This window comes from Musca autumnalis, unplaced genomic scaffold, assembly GCF_047663935.1.
Source record: "Musca autumnalis isolate F117 unplaced genomic scaffold, ASM4766393v1 scaffold_4, whole genome shotgun sequence".
NCBI lineage: Eukaryota > Metazoa > Arthropoda > Insecta > Diptera > Muscidae > Musca > Musca autumnalis.
The window spans coordinates 88806994-88826089 of record NW_027411977.1 but is presented as its reverse complement, the minus strand read 5'-3'; the positions used below and the strand labels follow the sequence as shown (position 1 = coordinate 88826089).

Below are 19096 nucleotides of genomic sequence, written 5' to 3'. Positions count from 1 at the left end.
TCGATAACACTCGGCTCGGCAATAGTGAAATCGGTAATCTTCTAATCGTCAGCCCGCGCTCGGCAATACTCGGATTGGCAATGGGCCGATAGTTCCCGAGTTCGGCTCGGTATTCTTCGGGTGTTGAGTTCGGCTCGGTAGTCTTCGGGTAAAGAAAAGAGTCGGATATAGTTAGACAACGGAGCGAACGAATAGCAGAGAGCGAACGAGTCGCAAGGAGCGGACGAATCGGTAGAAGCGAACGAATCGGCAGGAGCGAACAAATCGACAGGAGCGAACGAATCGGCAGGAGCGAACAAATCGCAAGAAGCAAACGGATCGACAGGAGCTAACGAATCTACAGGAGCGAACGGTTCGACAGGAGCGAACGAATCGGCAGGAGCGAACAAATCGCAGGGGCGACGGCTGTTGCTAGATTCGGTTCAAGTGACTGTGGTCAGTGCCACACGTCTTATCTTGTACTTCGTTTAACGACCTCACTCGACAAATTCGGACACCAAAACCAGATATTATATCCATCTGGTTTTCTGAAGTGATTGAGAATTACTCCAGAACATAATTAATCGAGTGTGCATTGAAGTTAAAATTATGTATGCATTTGGTAATAAAATGATAGTTTTGTGTTGATGAGGGGTAATATTTAATAAGCGGTTATGCAATGTAGCGGTCGCGTTACAGTAGTCAAGCGCCACCATCACTGTTCTATCACATGACTTGCTCTTATTGAGCCCTCGACTAATATGTGTGGATATGGTGTGAAGCATTGTTGTTGTGCTGTGCTGCTTACGGAACCCATGCTGATGACGTTTGTTGTTGTTGGGGTGACTGTTGGGGTGTATTCCAACGACCAATTTGGAGACACGATGGGAGATTTTCCGACGCTGTAGGCATCGACATAACTCCTATCGTAGTATTCCTGGAGTCTGCTTAGACCTGAGCAGCATCAGTAGTGCGATTCTCTAACTCATTTTTTTAGTTACCGACAAATATCGGTAAAATTAAAATGCTTATCATTTCGGTAATTAACGATGTTTTTCGGTAAGTTAGCGACGAATAAAAAGTAGTCGTACGAGTGTTGTCAACTTTTATTTATTTTTGTCGGTAACTCAACAAATGAGTTAGAGAATCGCACTGCAGAAGTACACTCTCTCCCTAGGTCCATTACATCTCACCGATTATTACCTCTGTTGGACGTACATCTGGTAAATGGAATAAATCCATGGTCCAGCATGGACCAAAACAGCTCGGAGCAGGCATTGCGGAATATACTGCCGCTCCCATGGTGAAAAAAATACAAATATAAAATATAATTTTTTATTTTTGCCTTATTAAGGCGAAGGCCATTTATAGTGATATTTAATTAATTCTCGTTCGAGTTGAGCTGTTAGGCCTTTAGAGATACATTGAAAAATTAGGAGTCTACCGAAGTCCCACGCATCCAACCATTACACTACGTTTCACGGGTGGTAAATCCGATCTTCAGGTGTATTAGGATGTTGTTTTTGTGGCAGACGAAGGCAAAGCTTGGTAACTGGTATATATATCGAACTTCATTAGATAAATGTATATGCGAAATTATGTCAGTTAATTGAAACTCCAAACTTTTCCTATAGTCCTGCTTGGTAATCCCATTTTTTAATGTTCACAAATACTATGGTAAGTTTTATTCCTACATCATTAGTAATTGCTCTTCTATATCAGAAGATTTTATTTTTTGATCATCAATTATTGTCTACTAAAGTTTTGACAAGTTGATGGTGGCTTAGAACGCTAAGACGCCGGCAACCTTGACACTCAGTTGTCGGAGACCCAGGTTCGAATCCCAGCCTGGCTCATGCTGAAATTATTTTTTATTTTTGCCTTATTAAGGCGAAGGCCATTTATAGTGATATTTAATTAATTCTCTTTCGAGTTGAGCTGTTAGGCCTTTAGACTGACATAATTTCGCATATACATTTATCTAATGAAGTTCGATATATATACCAGTTACCAAGCTTTGCCTTCGTCTGCCACAAAAACAACATCCTAATACACCTGAAGATCGGATTTACCACCCGTGAAACGTAGTGTAATGGTTGGATGCGTGGGACTTCGGTAGACTCCTAATTTTTCAATGTATCTCTAAAGGCCTAACAGCTCAACTCGAAAGAGAATTAATAAAATATAATTGTTGAAGTAACGGTCTCTGGTGGACGATTCCACCGAGTCAATACGCTGCATAAAATCGGCTCCCTTGGTATAGGGTCTGGACTTTTTTTTTTTTTTTTTGGAAACTGGAGTTACTACTGTTCTCTAGATATCTCCACTTTTGCTGTTAAATTTCCGAGATTTCAAAACCATAGCCTGCATCACTTTCCGAATAAACCAAAAACATGTTTTTGTTGTATATATAGAGAAATTAAATCTTACCACACTATGTGGTGCAATCAGAGCTCTCCTTCCGGTGTATAGTATGTGTAAAACTCCCCATAAATCCATAATTTGTTCAGATAAAGTTCAATTTCAAAGTACTAATAAACATTTGTTTGTTTGTTTGTAAGAGTACTTATTGCTTTACCCAGTGGCGAATACGTGTTATCATAAAGTATACGCACTCAGCATACTCCCGCGTAAACTGCATTTTCCTAAACACATAGCATATTTACAAACACTCCGAGATTTAGCAATATGGCAACGCCACAAATTTGCGACATATACATAAAACTGGATAGAGCCAGAGAGAACTGAGAATGAGAGACAAATCGTAGCAAAAACCCCATAAAATGTTGGAGAATGTAAACAAACATTAAGTGTAAACAACAGTTACAAATAACCAACCAAACAATCATTGCATGCGGTGATGAGCAGAGAGCAATGAAAGGTGTTGCGAAGAATTTAGTTTGCCATACACAGGCACACACAGAGATGGATACACATGTAACGGTATACCAATATAGTGAGTAAACCAAAACACACATGTTGTTGCTTTCTGCTGTCTTCAATGCCGTATCATTGTAGCCATCATTAAAATTGTCGTCGTTGTCGTCCGAAGGGGTCGTTTTGCGTATCTCAGACGAGTAGGAATATGTATGTGTGTGTGTGTTTGTGCGCGCTATCGTGTCTGATTGTTGTGAGTTTCTCATATACCCTTTTTGCAGGGAATGCAATTTTCAGTTTATAGAAAAACACCGAAGAGTTAAGAACGTGGACGCTCCTTTAGAATTACAAGCAGACGGGCCATCAAAAAATAGTGTTTTTACACATAGCAAATATTTGGTGCACATTTTTCAAGTGGGAATAGTAAAAAGGAATAAGAAGAATAAGAAAAAAATATACACAAATGTTTTAAATTATAAAAGAAATTTTTAAAAGCGGATTTTTAACATTTCAACTAAATAACAAAAAATAAAAAATAATAATTGTTGTATCAACCGCTGATACAAAAAGAAGAAAGAAATAATAAAAAAGTTTTCTAAGTGGTGCAAAATTTACTGCCCTCTAATATTTTTTTTACAATAAAAAATTTCCTTACTGCTTTAAAGTGCTTAGTAAAAATCCTATAAAAATTGGAGGAAATCCCAATTACAGACAAACCTTACAAAAGGAAACCATGTCAACGTTACCATTTCTCCTTAGCGTAGCCGATGAGCTGGACAACATCAATTCCCAATCGTACATGGACGATTTCGGTTTGGGTTTCCATCCTCATCGCCAATACTATCGAACTCCGACCATACAATTGTCCCTACCGGCTGGAACCGAATGGATGCAACCCGAGGGAAGACATCATTCACGTTACAGATCGGCCTTCCGCTATGGCATGGAGCCACAGAATAATCTCACCTCACCGGCCGAGAACGACGAAGAGGATAACGAGGAACAATATGAGAGTTCGAGCAAGGATAGCCGTGACAATGACAAAGCCGGACAGGCCACAACGTCCTCGGCCCAAAAGTTCGTATCGGCCTTGAATTCAAATCGCCCCGATGCCAGCGATAGCATTGACAATTCAATGCAGTTGTTTAATTTGTCAAAGAAATGCGGTAAAAATTACTATCGTCATCCGGAGCCTTGCACTTCATCAGCATCGTTATCGACACCACCACCCCTGCCGCCACGTAGTGCCACAGCGGCAGCAGCAGCCGCTGCTGCTGCAGCCACAACATCGACCAAGGAAAAGCCCAGTATGAGCTATCGTTTGCACAGTAAATGCCTGGAGGGAACTAATTCATCGTCGGAGGAGAGTTTACAGAAAGTCACCTCATCCATAGAGTTTTTAACGTGTTTTTTGCTCAAGAAATCGCGTGTCAGCAAACCCTCAACAGCTGGGTCGGCCGAGGCTAAGAAATCTTAGGACAACGATAATACGCCGACAAAATCAACACTAGTGGCGAAAAGACGTAGCCATTGTTTTTAAAAACAACTCCTCCAGTAACCAACCAATACATACATTCACACACAAACACCGCAATTAACACAAAGCAAGTAGAACAGCAACAGCAACAAATATTCAAAGAATTATATTCTAAAACTTAAGTGCATAGCAAAATAAAGCAACAACCAACCAAAATGTAATAGAAACCAAAGTGTAGTAACGCAACATAACCAAAAAACATAAAACAAACAACAACAGCAACTTAACATAGTAGTAAGTATTAAAGTAAAACAGCAACAAAGTTTAATAGGAAAACAAAAACAAAGCAGTGAAACAAAACACAAAAAAAGCAAACACAAGAAAATCCCGTTTTGTATATTATCCTTTGTCCCTTTTTATCCTGACATTTCATTTCACTTCTCTATTAGAGAATTTGTTTTTGTGAAAGCCTTTTTGCATGAAACTTTAATTGAGTCATTTGTCGTTGTTGTGCTGTCCGCCTCACTTGTTTTGTCCATGAATAAAATACACAGTTCCGCCTTGTGTTTGGGAAAATGTGTTAGGCAGTGTTTTCAAAAATATGACAGTGTTCCAACGTTTTCCAAAGTTCGGGAGGAATATTTTAAGTGGGACAAGAACTTGCTGTTTATCTGGGAGGGTTATGAGTACATACAGTTTTGCCAAGGTAATGTTTTTGAATCGGAAAAATTAATATTTTTTTGTATTAATTTATGAAAAATGGCAGATAATTGTGATAAAATGTTTGATTCTTCTTTGCAAAAACAGCTCGTCGTTTGCTTGAAGACAAAATCAGAAGTATTATGCAAGTAGTCCAACAATAATAACAACAAGTGAGAACGGCGCACAGAGGGGAAACCTAGGCCTAAAGTTGCTCAAAACTCAAAATATGATAATCGTTTTTATGGAAAAAAATGTTGATAAACGGCAACCAGACTCTTTTCTACATTTGCTATAACCATCCTCGACTTTGTAAGATTAACCAATCCAATGCAGCAGTCGATTGAACTCAGCCATACTGAAAACAAAAAGTAAATTTTCGAAAACTAAGAAATTAGGTGAACATTAAAATGACATTATTTTCGCGAAAATTTATATTTTTCAAGATTTATTGTTTTTGTACAGTCTCCGAACAAGATTAGCATTTAAAATTTTTTAGATTGATTTTACATTTTTGTTCTTTAATAATGGTGATACATATCCTCTTTATGAAAACTTTTTATGATAATTTTTAAGATTACTACAATTTCAATAGTGAAAAAGTCTATTTCCCCGTCGTTTCCCGACCATAGTTTCTTCTAATGTTTTATGCGCTTGAGTCTCAAATAACAGATTCAATCATAAAAAATTGCGCATATTTGCGCCATTCCGAAAAAATCTAATTTTTCTTAACTAAAATAGGAAATATTTTTTTATGGAAATTGCAAGGTTTACTCACACTAAATTTTGTTCCGCCTTATAACCGAGGCTCTTATTTATCTGACTAAACCACTACCTATCAAATATGTTTGCATTATTCAGAAACATTCGCGGCTTTTCCCATGTGAATTGAGTAAAAGTTAATTTAAGTAAGTTTCAAAAAATAAAATTTGGAATGAAATATATGTATATGGGACTATATATACATCTGTACCGATTTGTTTGAAAATTTGCTCAATGTTTTTTTAGGCTAGTTCAGGTTGCATGTGTAAAATTTCAGTGATTTTGGTGAATTTTTATCTCATATCAGATGCGAATATATATGGAAGCTGCATCCAAATCTGGACCGATTTTCATTATTTTCTATAGGATTAATCCTTGTACAGAAGATATGCTTTGTGCAAAATTTTACATCAATCCGACTGTAAATGAGCTTTCTAGGGCTTTTGATCAACTTTTAACACACATTTCCCCTCTGTGCGGCGTAAAGTTCGGCCGAACCGAACTTTTTGTACCCTCCACCATGAAATGTATTGGAACAATTACCTTCCTTTCGTTTAAGAAAGTACGACGCTCTTCAGCCACGCTAACAGAAGAATATCGCTTTCTTTTAAATAAAGTTTAATACCAATGAGACATGATGATGTTTTCAACCCATTCAGAATCAGAAATATCACGTTACAGTCATTCAATTGGGAGAGTGCGTGTAGAACCTTCAAAATACTTAAAATCTTAAGGTACCTTCATATTGGAAATACACTAAAACATGAATATATATATATATTATCATTTTCTCCGTGGAGCTTTTTCTACGCATTGAGAATCCGAATTACCAAGTTACAACCCCAACAGTAGACTAATCTTTTAATAGACTTCACATCGAGCGGTATCGTATTAACTTTCAATCTGAGAAAACGTTCTAAAAATTTTCAGACATTTCGGTAATTTAATGTGGCTAAAACCTTCAAAATACCGAAAATCGGCAGCTTCCGTACTATGGGGGCTATATGAAGACGAGGACCTATACTGATAATCCTATTTTGGACTATTTTATACCGACATGGATGACTAAATAACAAATTTCAGCCATTTCGGTGGAATATTGACAACACAAACTTCAAAATACCGAAAACCGGGTGTACCCTTCTACGCGGGCTATATGAAAACATGGGCCTATGCGGACAAATTTCTGGTGGAAAGTTCTATACCTCCAACGAAGACTAAATACCAATTTTAAGCCATTTCGGTGGGATATTGAGGCCACAACCTTCGAAATACTGAATATCGGGAGGTACCGTTCTATGGGTGCTATATAAGGACGTGAACCTATGCCGAGAAATTTCAGGTGGAACGTTTTATACCCCCAAAAAGGAATAAATACCAAATTGCAACTATTTCGATGGGAGATTGAGGCCACAACTTTCAAAATACTGAAAATCGGAAAGTACCGTTCTATGGGTGCTATATGAAAGGGTGGACATTTAAAATTTTCTGGTCGAAAATTTAATAGCCCTAACGAAGACTTAATACCAAAATTTAACCTTTTCGGTGAGGTCGGGAGGTACTGTTCTATGGGGACTATATCAGAGGTACAGTTCAATGGGGACTATATCAGAACGTGGACCGATATAGCCCACTTTCAATGCCAAACATTGTAGGAGTAATAGAACCATCCGTACAAAATTATAAACCTATATCTTAAAAATTATAATCTGTATCTTGATTTAACCCTCATGAAGCCACTGGTCGTTTAAACGCCACAAAAAATTGTTGCAAAAATTGAGGTAAAACTCGGATGTTTTCGCATATTTTTGTGTTTTTTTTTTTGCATTTTATTATAGTATTTCTTGTTATCTGTCATTATATGCTTATTTTTATAATTTTTGTCTTTTAATGACAAATTTAAATATGCCATTTAAATATGCCATAAAGGGCTGACGATCAATTTGATATCTCCACGTTTTGGACGGTTAATGAAGACGCTCCTACGATAATACTATTAGATAGCCACAGATTGCTAGATATCATCATTGTGGCACCAGGTCTGATAAATGACGTATCCTGGCAACCCGTAATTTCTCTTGGCTCGGACCAACTCCTATCATCGTATCCGTCAATAGACCACTCGATTTCATAACCTCTGAACGCCGTACTTTCCTGAACCATGGAAAAGCTGATTGGCAAGAGTTAAGAGATTTTACCAACCATCGCTTCAAAGAGCTTGCTGCCCATTCCCTTAGAACTTCGGGTAGCTGAGAAAACTTGTTTGATGGTCGAATACCCGAAATTAGACCAGATTCCCCAGCAGAGGCAACGGTACTAGCGAACGAGCGTGATGACCTTCGACGTACGAACTCTGAAGACCCAAGAGCTAGACAATTTACTCTTGAAGTCAACAGGCTAGTAATCAACCATGAGCGGAAAAAAGTCGCTATACCATCTGAGCAATGCAGAATTAAGTAAAGGGTTCAGAGAATTTACCAACCGTCGCTTCAAAGAGCTTGCTGCCCATTCCCTTAGATCATCGGGTAGCTGAGAGAACTTATTTGATGGTCGAATATCGGAAATTGGACCAGATTCCCCAGCAGAGGCAACGGTACTAGCAAATGAGCGTGATGATCTTCGACGTACGAACCCTGAACACCCAAGAGTTAGACAACTTACTCTTGAAGTCAACAGGCTAGTAACACTATGCAACACTGAAAATGCAAACAACTTCTAGTATGAATTTTTTGAAAGACTAAAATAACCCTAGTTGGATTTTGTCCTGTCAGATCCAATTCGGATTTTATGGCCTCATCTAAACCGGGCTAAAACTACAGTTATTTGAATTTATCTGAGCTTTATCTCGGAAGCGATTAGGAAATTGACCATGCTGTCTTTGGCAATATTGTAGCCCTAAACTAGTAGAACTTATCTCCTGAGCAGACCACATAAGAATCAAAATCGATAAAATATAGAAAATTTTACATAATTGCTGAAATTCTGGTCAGTATCAGCTAAACTATTGGGGATTGAAAAAAGGGACCTCTTGTAAAAAATATTCCAAATAAAGTTCTCAGCAGTTCTTCAGAACAATCTGAAAATCCAAAATGCTTACTTCATGTCGTTTCTGTGGTATTTTGCATCATATCTTTTACAGCCCGTATTTCAAACACAGTTCACACCAACAGTTTATTCTCGCATTTCGGATTTCACCACATTATTGATTTATTTATTAAATGGTCGTTGAAAAATATACTAAAAATAACATGATAGAGGCATTCCACAACAATGACATACTCTGAAGAGTTGTGTATAACATCCCAGGGAATATTTTTCCGAAAGAAAACATTAAGAAAAAATAACGGGTTTGGAGATATGGTGCGAAATGTATACAAATTAGTGAAATTTTCGATATTTTATAAAGTTTGAGGCAATAAATGTTGTTTTTCGAGTTCACTATTTCACCAAATATTTTATTCTTGCCCTTATCTACAAATTTGCTTCAGAGCTCAGAAGATGATTCGCATTGGTTTCAGAGATATAGCCCCGTTTTTTCCTTAAAAAGCCAGTATTTAACCATGCTTAGATGGGGCGATATCATCCAAGCTGGATCTGACACAACAAAACCCAACTAGGGTTTTTGAAGTTTGGGTTTGTACTTTCAAAAAATCCTCAGCTCAAATTGTTTGCACAAGATTACCTTAAAAATGTTGCACAGTGTAATCGAACATGAGCGAAAAAAAGTGGCAATGCAGAATTAAGTAAATTGTGGGCAAGGGTTGAATCAGTTTCGAATCCGGGCAGTAAGCATAATAGAACGGCTGTAACTTTCACGATGTGACAGTAACTGACCCGAAGAAGTACGCGAGTTATATTAACCGGTAGGTTATAGAGCACCTCAACAGTGATAAGGCGACATATTATAAGAGCCTTCCAAGCCGAGGAGGTACCACCATAATATTAGATTGGCAATGTTGCAAACGTCATCCGAAACATGAAATCATAAAAAGCGTTATTGTACCAAAAGCCTGGCATGTTGGCACGGTGGTCTCGCTACTGAAGCCAGGCAAGGATTTCAGCACAGATGACTCGTACAGGCCGATTTCCCTCCTGTCGCCAGTAGCAACGAGTCTAGGGACACTACTCCTCCCCACGATGAGAAGCTGTTTTCCAGTTCTCCAACATCAATGTGTATTCCGAAAATGCATAGAACTACAACAGCATTAGAAGCCACAGTAGAGGACTGAACCAGAACAGCCGTGCGACCCAACAGTCATGGTGGCACTTGAGCTATCGAAGGCCTTCGATACCATCAATCATGGCAAGCTGTTCGGGGATATGGAGAAGGCTACCAGCCATCCGTGTTTAAAACTTTGGATAATCAACAATATGTATGAACTCCAGTCATTTGTGGAATTCAGAAACAAGATGCCCGAAATCCGTAAAATGAAATAGGAAGTACCCCAAAGCGGGTGATATCTCCGGAACTGTTTAATCTTTACTTCTCCGAAATTCCACACTCTCCAGGTGACATATGTTATACGTTAAATATCTACATATGTAGCTGGCTTAGGGCAGTTCTTCCTTCTGACCGATGGACCAATTAATTACTATGGTATAGGAAATTCGTTATCGAGAGATTTTTGTGTGTGCTCAAAAAACTTCGTTATAGAGAAGAATTCATTACAGGGAAGTTCCGTAGAGAGAAGTTCGATTGTATTCGTTACTAAATCCACTTCCATACTGTTCATTACTTAAACGGATGAAATAAGGCTTCCACTGAGCATATTGGTACATAGTGTCATGATTCCGACCACTAACTACACCAAAATATTGAGTTAACGTTTGATCACATGTTTAAGTAATCCACAAAACCACTGCTGTTTGCGGTATGATCAGAAGTAGGAACAAGGCTATCAAGTCGCTGGCCGACAGCCCTTGGAGTGTTGACAAAGAAACCTTGTTGGCCGGTCTGTGGTAAGCTATGCAGTGCTAGCGTGGTGTGCAAATGTTAGCGCACACAGTGAAATAATATTCAAACCTGTCAGAATGCCGTCCTGAGGACTGTAACCGGGTGCCTCCTCATGACACCGGTGCAACGGGATGTTGTCAATGCAGGTTCTGCTTGGGTGTTATCGCAGTGAGTATTCCTGTCACGATTTAGTGGATAGGCTTCTCCCACCCAGACACGTTAGAAGATACCATTTACACTGATGCAGTCGCGCAGGCAGTACGGAGATACAGTGTGAATATCGTTCTTGGAGACCAACCCCCATTCATCACAGCAGAAGAACGTCAGCTGCTAAGGCAAACACGAGTGGTGCATCCGCCTCAATTCATATTGGGCCGGGATTGATGCCACGATATCCAACATATTGTTTAGCTACCCAGCTAACCCCACTCACCTGTCTCCTGATTCTTTATGGAAGTCCAGGTTGTAGAATTTTTGAGGCTGAGTGACAGCCTTTGTCACCACTGATTCAGATATTTTCAGATTTCAGTTTTTGGCTACATTTTCAGACCGAATATAGTTTAGTTATTATTTGGCATATAGGGTTCCTCACTAGGAAAGGAAACTTTTCTACCAAAAATTGTGAACATAGGTCGGCGTTTTGGAATAGCCCCCATATAACGGTTCCACACGATTTCAAATATGTTAACGTTTGCGTCTATATATTCTGACCGAATTATCCGACATTTGGCATTTAAGGTTCGAAGTGCTTAAAAAATTTCTCCATCCTAAATTGTGGACATACATATATCCATATTTTGGTATAGCCCCATATAACAGTACCGCCCGACTTCAGGGATTTTGAGGTTAGTAGCTATATTTTCGTACCGAATTAGCTATAATATGGTATTTATACATTTTCAAACCGAATCAGCTGTAACTTGGTGTTTAGAATACCAATCGATTTTAGTTATTTTGACGATTTTATCTACATTATCTGTCTGAATATTCTGTAATTTAATTTGTAGTCAAGCAAAGTTATCCATGAAATATGTTAGACATAGGTCTACGTTGGTATGGCCCCCATCAGGGATGTATGTTTGTTGTTTTTAAGGATTCCCGCCCGCCACGAATCGAAAATTTGTCATACATTTTGTGAATATATTGCTTCCAGAAAGACATATTTGTTCTTGTGAACTTTACCGAGTCTTTATTCAACTAGCATGCCTCAGCTTTTTTCCGTGGGGCATAGCTGTTATTTGTTGTGAGATCAAGGCTTCCACATTCGACATTAGTGGGAGATTATTGCACACAATTAGTGGTTCACGATGGAGCTTGCCGCATGAACAGGTTAAATACAATAAATAAATTCAATATGTATTTCCTGCTAGAAGATTTTTAACTAAAGCTCTGTTCCTTTACGTGCAAGAATCTTCAAGTTTTACCACTTTTTACTCCAAAAGCGTTCCTTTACTTCAGACACCATACAATTCATATGGTAGCAGTTTACAACTTTTACTACATTTTCCAGTTTTACAATTTTCTTAAGTAAAGGAACAGACCATAAATATAGTATTTAAAAATTACCCTACAATTTTAAATATTATACTTTATTAGATTTGCGAAACCTCCTGCGTTTTTTGAAATGTTAACCCTATTTCATGCTTCTTACTACGCCATGTAATCCTTTGTTATGATTTGTTTTTAGGTTTCGTGCAAATGAAAGTTTTTCCTTCACAAAAAGTAACCAAAAACTCAGAAAAAAAAACAAAGAAAGAAAGCTGAAACCTATTTTAGTTCTTATTGTGTTACTGCCACTGCCTTGGCACGCATCTTGGACATGTAATAGTGAAACAATATTGGCAAGGATACAGATTTCTTGGAACCAACAACATCAACATAAGGAAACTTTCCTTTACACATACAATCTAACATACTTATAGAGAGGATGCCCACCACCCATTTGACGCCAGTGTATCCTTCATATTGCGACGTAAAACTAAATTTAGTTTTGCTTCCTTTCCCTTTCTATATCAGACCACAGTGCATCCATCCATGGTTGGTTATACATGTGGATGGACGTTTGTGTTAACATTGAGTTGTCATTTTATCCTGATAATTGATGCGATGGTGTGTATTTGGGTTTTGACGATATTGTTTATCTGTTGGTTGTAGTCGTTGTAGCTATTGTTACATGAAGATGAGAATGTATTTCCTCGTCCATACACATGCATGCATTATGCGGGATTATGGTAAAGGTCAAGAGCATTTACAGAAGATAACAAAGGGAAAATATGTTAGAAATGAAATGTATTTAGTTAAGGCCAATTTATTTCAATCAATGCTATGTCTAATAGGATGCTTTGGAGTGGATTTAAGTAATTACGCATCGAGATTAGAAAACTGCTAAAAGAATATTTAAAAGGCATGGATAAATTGAAAAAAAAAACAGATTTGTCAATTTGCGCATACACATATCAAAAGTTTTGATAAAAGTTTTGATAAATAAGATACGTGAATAAGAGATCTTTTTCATTTTTTTTAAATTGTTTTACATAAATTATTCCGATTTTGCTTCAGAAAAAAATTAATGTTTTTATTGATTTCAGTTGAGAAATTTGAGATAATTTCAGATTGGCGCAACTATGCGTATTGTTGTAGCAACGCATCTATGTATGTTCGTTCGTGTATTATTTCAATTATCAGGTTGTGGTTCCTCTGTATCCAGATTAAAAAATTCTGCAACCTGACTGGTTGCGTCCATAAAGATTCAGGAGATAGGTTAGTTGGCAGCTAAACAAATGCGGCGTGTTGGGTATCGTGGCGTCAATTCTGGCCCTTAATTGGACTAAAACCACTCGTGTTTGTCTTGGCAATCGGCTTTTTTCTGCTGCGACGGACCAAGTACGGCATTCACGCTGTATCTCTGTACTGCCTGCGCAACTGTCTCAGTGTGGATGCTATCCAAGCCTACCTCGTTGGTCTAGAGGTTCTTTGTCATACCTTTGGACATCTCTCAAAATCCTGACGCGGGGGAAGCTTGTTTATTAAATCGTTACAGGGATGTTAACGGAGATAACAGCCAAGCAGGTACAGCATTGACAACATCCTGTTGTGCTGGTGCACCGGTAAAACCTTCGTCCCCGCATGAAGATGGTCCACTGCTGTCATTCTATAAACATTCTATTTCACCCAATATTTTGGGGTAGTAGCAGAGCTCCGATTTGCTCGTTTTTACTCGCGAGCGAAAAGTACTCGCAAGTGGGAGTACTCGAAGAGTGCGAGAAAAAAAGTCCGATTTGCTCGTTTTTACTCGCGAGTGAAAAATACCTGCGAGTGGGAGTACTCGAAGAGTACGACTTTCACAATAAGTCTACTCTCCACTCTTTTATTTTATTTGGGAGCACTCGCGAGTACTATTGGTTTAAAAATAAGAGTGCGAGTGAAAATACTCTAAATAGAGTACGAGTTTACTCGAAGAGTAAAATCGAGTTAAAAAAATATTTTTTGCCGTTTGTGTGTAGTAGCGAACAGGTTTTGATGCCCCTGTGGACTGAATATGGAAAGAGCAAGTTGTTCGGTGATTCAGAGGAGGTTGTTCCGAAGTTCGGAGGATGGTGGTCGGAAGTCCAGAGGAGGTTGTTCCGAAGTTCGGAGGAGGGTGGTCGGAGGTCCAGAGGAGGTTGTTCCGAAGTTCGGAAGAGGGTGGTCGGAGGTCCAGAGGAGGTTGTTCTGAAGTTAGGAGGAGGGTGGTCGGAGGTCCAGAGGAAGTTGTTCCGAAGTTCGGAAGAGGGTGGTCGGAGGTCCAGAGGAGGTTGTTCCGAAGTTCGGAGGAGGCTGGTCGGAGGTCCAGAGGAGGTTGTTCCGAAGTTCGGAGGAGTGTGGTCGGAGGTCCAGAGAAGGTTGTGCCGAAGTTCAGAGGAGGGTGGTCGAAGGTCCAGAGGAGGTTTTTCCGAAGTTCGGAGGAGGGTGGTCGCAGATCCAGAGGAGGTTGTTCCGAAGTTTGGAGGAGGGTGGTCGGAGGTTCAGAGGAAGGAGTTCGGAGTTCCGAAAAACCTACGACCACCCTTTTCCGAACTTCGGAACAACCTCCTTTAGACCTTGGTTATTAGTGGTGGGAATCAGTAAGCCATCGACCAATATGCTCGGTGGGAGCCTCATTTCAGGCGTCCAAGTGGTGAACAGAGTGGCCGTGGATTTAGTGGCGGATATTTTCATATTCCCCAGATGGAAGAACTGCACTAGGACCCGACGCCAAGATTGTACAATCATCCGCATACATTACGATCTCAATGCCGTTAAATAGTTCCGGAGATAGTACCCACCTTGGGGAACTCCTTGCTTCACTCTACGGGTTTTTTAATTCTTGTTTCTGAATTCCAACGACGACTGGCGGCCGCACATATAGTTAATCACCCAACGTTTCAAATAACAGCCGGAGAGTGGTCTTCTCTATATCCTCGAACTGCTTGGCATGGTTGAAGGTATCGAAGGCCTTCGATAGGTCAAGATCCACCATTATTGTTCGGTTGCACGGCCTGTTCTGTTTCAGTTCTCTAGTGATATTGTGGATATGGCGTCTAATACTGTTGTAGAACTATGAATTTTCAAAAATCCATATTGATGTTGGACAACAGCTTCTCTCTCGCAGGGGTAGTACCTCTACAAATTTTGCTACTGGCGACAGGAGTGAAATCGGCCTGTAAGATTCACCCTGCTGCCATTCTTTCCAGGCTTTCGGTGCAAAGTAGGCGCCTAACGACAGGTTGAGGATACTTTTTAAATACTCAACTCCGTGTTCATTCAGTTGTTTATGCATTACCATCGATATTCGGTGTGGGTCCAACGCTTTGGATGATTTCGAGTTTCGGATGGCATCTGCAACATCGCCCATCGTAATTATGGCTTTTCTTAGACGTCGTAGCACACTCCTCTGCTCCCTATCACTCTAGGGTGCTCTATAAATTGCCGGTCAAAATTACACACGCACCTCTTTGGGTCTGTCACGCCGTTGAAAGTAACAGCCGTTCTATCATTCTTCCTTCCCGGATTCGTGAGTGATTTAACCGTTGCCCCAAATTTACTTAAACCTGTACCAATGGTGCATTGCTTCAGGTGATTTAACCACTTTTTCCGCTTATATTCGCCTACCAGCCTGTTGACTTCAAGAGTAAGCTCTCTAACTCTTCTGTGTTCAGTGTTCGACGACCAAGCTCTTCACGCTCATTTGCTAGGCCCGTCCCTTCTGCCGGGAAATTTGGTCTTATTTCGGGTATTCGACCAGCAAATGTGTAGAGAGCGGCTGCTGCAGCTTTTTTAACCGGTGATTGGTAAATTCAGTTTTCCCATGGTTCAGGAAAGTACGGCTTTCAGAAATTATGAAATCATAAAAAATATGCCTGAAAGAAGAGACTTACCTCTATTAAAGAGTGAAGATGCAAAAAACGAAAACTTCGAAAAATAATATTCCGCGAAAATAACTTTATTTTAATGTTTTATTTTAACTTTTTAATTAATTTTTAATTACATTTTTATTTTAACATTCGAAAATGTACTTTTTTGCTTTCATTTTGGCTGAGTTCAATGGACTGTTGCGCAGAAAGTTGCGGATGGTAAAAGCGAATGGGGAAAAAGGTCAGGTTATTGTTTACCAACAGTTTCTTTTTATACCCTCCACCATAGGATGGGGGTATATTAAGTTTGTCACTACGTTTGTAACTACTCGAAATAATCATTGTAGACCCCACAAAGTATATATATTCTTGATCAGCGTGCAATTCTACATCGATATAGCCATGTCCGTCCGTCTGTCCGTCTGTCCGTCTGTCCGTCTGTCCGTCTGTGGAAATCACTCTAGCGTCCGAACGGATTGACGTAGGTTGATGAAATTTTGGGAAAATATGTTATATTTACGTAGGACTTTTGGTATTGAAAGCGGGCTATGTAGGTCCACGCTTTCGTATAGCCCCCATACAAAATGACGCGTGACGCGTCGTCGTTTTAAGGAATTTTTAAGATATTTGGCCCATTTTACCACCGAATTGGTTGTAATTTGGTATTTTGTGTCTCCAGAGGCCAAAAAATATTCCTACCAAAGTTGGGTTATATAGGTACACGTTTTGGTATAGCCCCCATATAAGGCCCCATATAAAGTACGCGTCATTTTAATATATTTTGAATGTATTAGACCCATTTGACCACAGAATTGGTTGTAATTTGGTATTTTGTGTCTTCAGAGGCCAGAAAACATTCCTACCAAAGTTGGGTTATATAGGTCCACGTTTTGGTATAGCCCCCACATAAGGCCCCTTATAAAGTACGCGTCATTTTAATATATTTTGAATGTATTACACCCATTTGACCAAAGAATGGGTTGTAACTTTGTATTTTGTGTTTCCAGAGGCTAAGAAACATTTCTACCATAAAATGTGTATATAGGTCCACGTGTTGATATAGCCCCCATAATACAATATCTCCCGATTTTCAATATTTTGAACGTCTTAGCCTCATTATCACACCGAGATGGCTGAAATTTGGTATTTAGTCTTCTTTAGGCGTATAAAACTTTCCCCCAGAAATTTTTAGGTATAGGTCCACGCCATCATATAGCCCCCATATAACGGTACCTTCCGAATTTCGGTATTTTGAAGGTTGTGGCCACATTAATCCACCGAAATGGCTGAAATTTGTGGTGGAGGGTATAAAAAGTTCGGCCCGACCGAACTTAACGCTTTTCTTACTTGTTAAAACTCGATTTTCATATTTTGAGTTTTGAGCAACTTTTGGCCTATGTTTGCCATATGTGCGCCGTTCAGATATGACGACAAGAAAGATGCTCCGTATTGTTGGGCTTAAATAGACTTGGGTTGCAATATTCTATATTTTCCTACTGGGATGCTGGTACGAAAATAATTTACAGTATACAAATTCAATTTTAGCCCATTATATTTGTGTCTTTATTATCAGAAACATAACATAAATTTCCTATTCTAAAAAGTAGCATTTATGATGTTGTCATTGTTGATTTTTTTATTTGGAATATGATTTTTGTTTTGAACAAATCTCAAACTGTACGAAATGTTTTCATATTGTTCCAACATACAACAAGTTTCACAAACGTCGGACGTTAATATGGGTATACATATTTTTCACATCATTCGCCTTTCAGTGATACCGAAAAATACCGGCTGTCAGATGCCATAATTGACACATGTCCATTAGAAAGTGGAAAGTGTGCCAGTAGAGCGAGCATTTTCAATAGAATCGACATCCTTGTAATGTTCATGTTTAAAGCATCCGTTTTTTTTTTTGGATTGTTCCCAAGTGGCTTAACGCCGTACGAAAATATAATGGTTGTCTGCCATACAATTTCCAATAAATTCATTTTCAACGAATGTCAACGGCACAAGCACCAAGGCTCCATGATAGGTTTGGAATTGTATTTTTATTTTAATGCAAATTGCTATGAATTGATTTGAATTGTGGTAAATTGAATTCAATTTGTATACATGTACTCACATTCAAATGTATATACATACAGTATTGTCTGGAAAATCCAGACACTATATTTTTTTACATTGTAGACTCTATAATCTATATTTTTCTTACCTCCATAATCCGGACATCAATTGTGTCTATCGTGAGCATTATGTTCTTATTTATTTTAGTAATGTTTTGGTTTAGCTTAGCAATAACAATTGGAATATAAAAAGAAGATTTAAGTTTTTCAAAGTTTTCGGTCCAAATCTCGACTTTCTACTTTTTGAAATTTTTTCACAAAAATGATTTCCTGTAGTAAAAATTAATGAACTTTTGCCTATTAATGCCTAAAATAACATTCATTCCATTTATTGTAAAAAAGGTTCCACACAAACCACGTTAAAAAAAATTTCTTTTGAAAAAATTCTATGAAATGAAAAAATATTTTTTCTCAAAAAATTATTTCCCAGGGTATTTTAACTAGACATTTTTATAGCATTAGTTTTTGTTGGGATTTAAAGCTGAACAAGGAAATTGTCAAAAACAAAACAAGTAAGCCAAGGCTATAGTCGGACGGGGACGACCATGTGATACCCTACACCACTACCTCTGGGAATTAGCTTTCTACAAATCAAAATTTCTTTATGGAATAAATAAAATTATTGTAAGTAAAAACTTTGTGAATTCAGGCACCGCATCACACCAAGCTTAAATAATAATATAATAATTGTTTCATAAACATCCCAGAAGGGACAATGGAGACTTCTCTCATATCAATGAGTGAGTGTAAAAAGTGGGAATGGGAAAATGTGGTTCTCTACACTAAACCCATTATATATTAGTTAGTGGGCCCGTTATCTAGCAGACACGTTATTGCAATTTGCAAATAA

The 19096-nt window shown here is 38.7% G+C and overlaps 2 protein-coding genes across 2 annotated transcripts in view; both read left to right on the top strand.

Moving 5' to 3' along the window:
- Positions 1-3157: 3157 nt before the first annotated feature.
- Positions 3158-4599, top strand: LOC141403851 (uncharacterized). Its single transcript, XM_073986892.1, has one exon. It carries the CDS (start codon positions 3590-3592, stop codon positions 4331-4333), a length of 744 nt encoding a protein of 247 aa, XP_073842993.1. The 5' UTR covers positions 3158-3589; the 3' UTR covers positions 4334-4599.
- The window catches only part of LOC141403848 (uncharacterized), a 213481-nt gene continuing 198800 nt past the window's right edge, over positions 4416-19096 (top strand). Inside the window, exon 1 of the mRNA XM_073986887.1 lies at positions 4416-4627. The gene's annotated coding sequence lies outside the window, so the exon portion shown is untranslated. The remainder of the gene's footprint in view (positions 4628-19096) is intronic.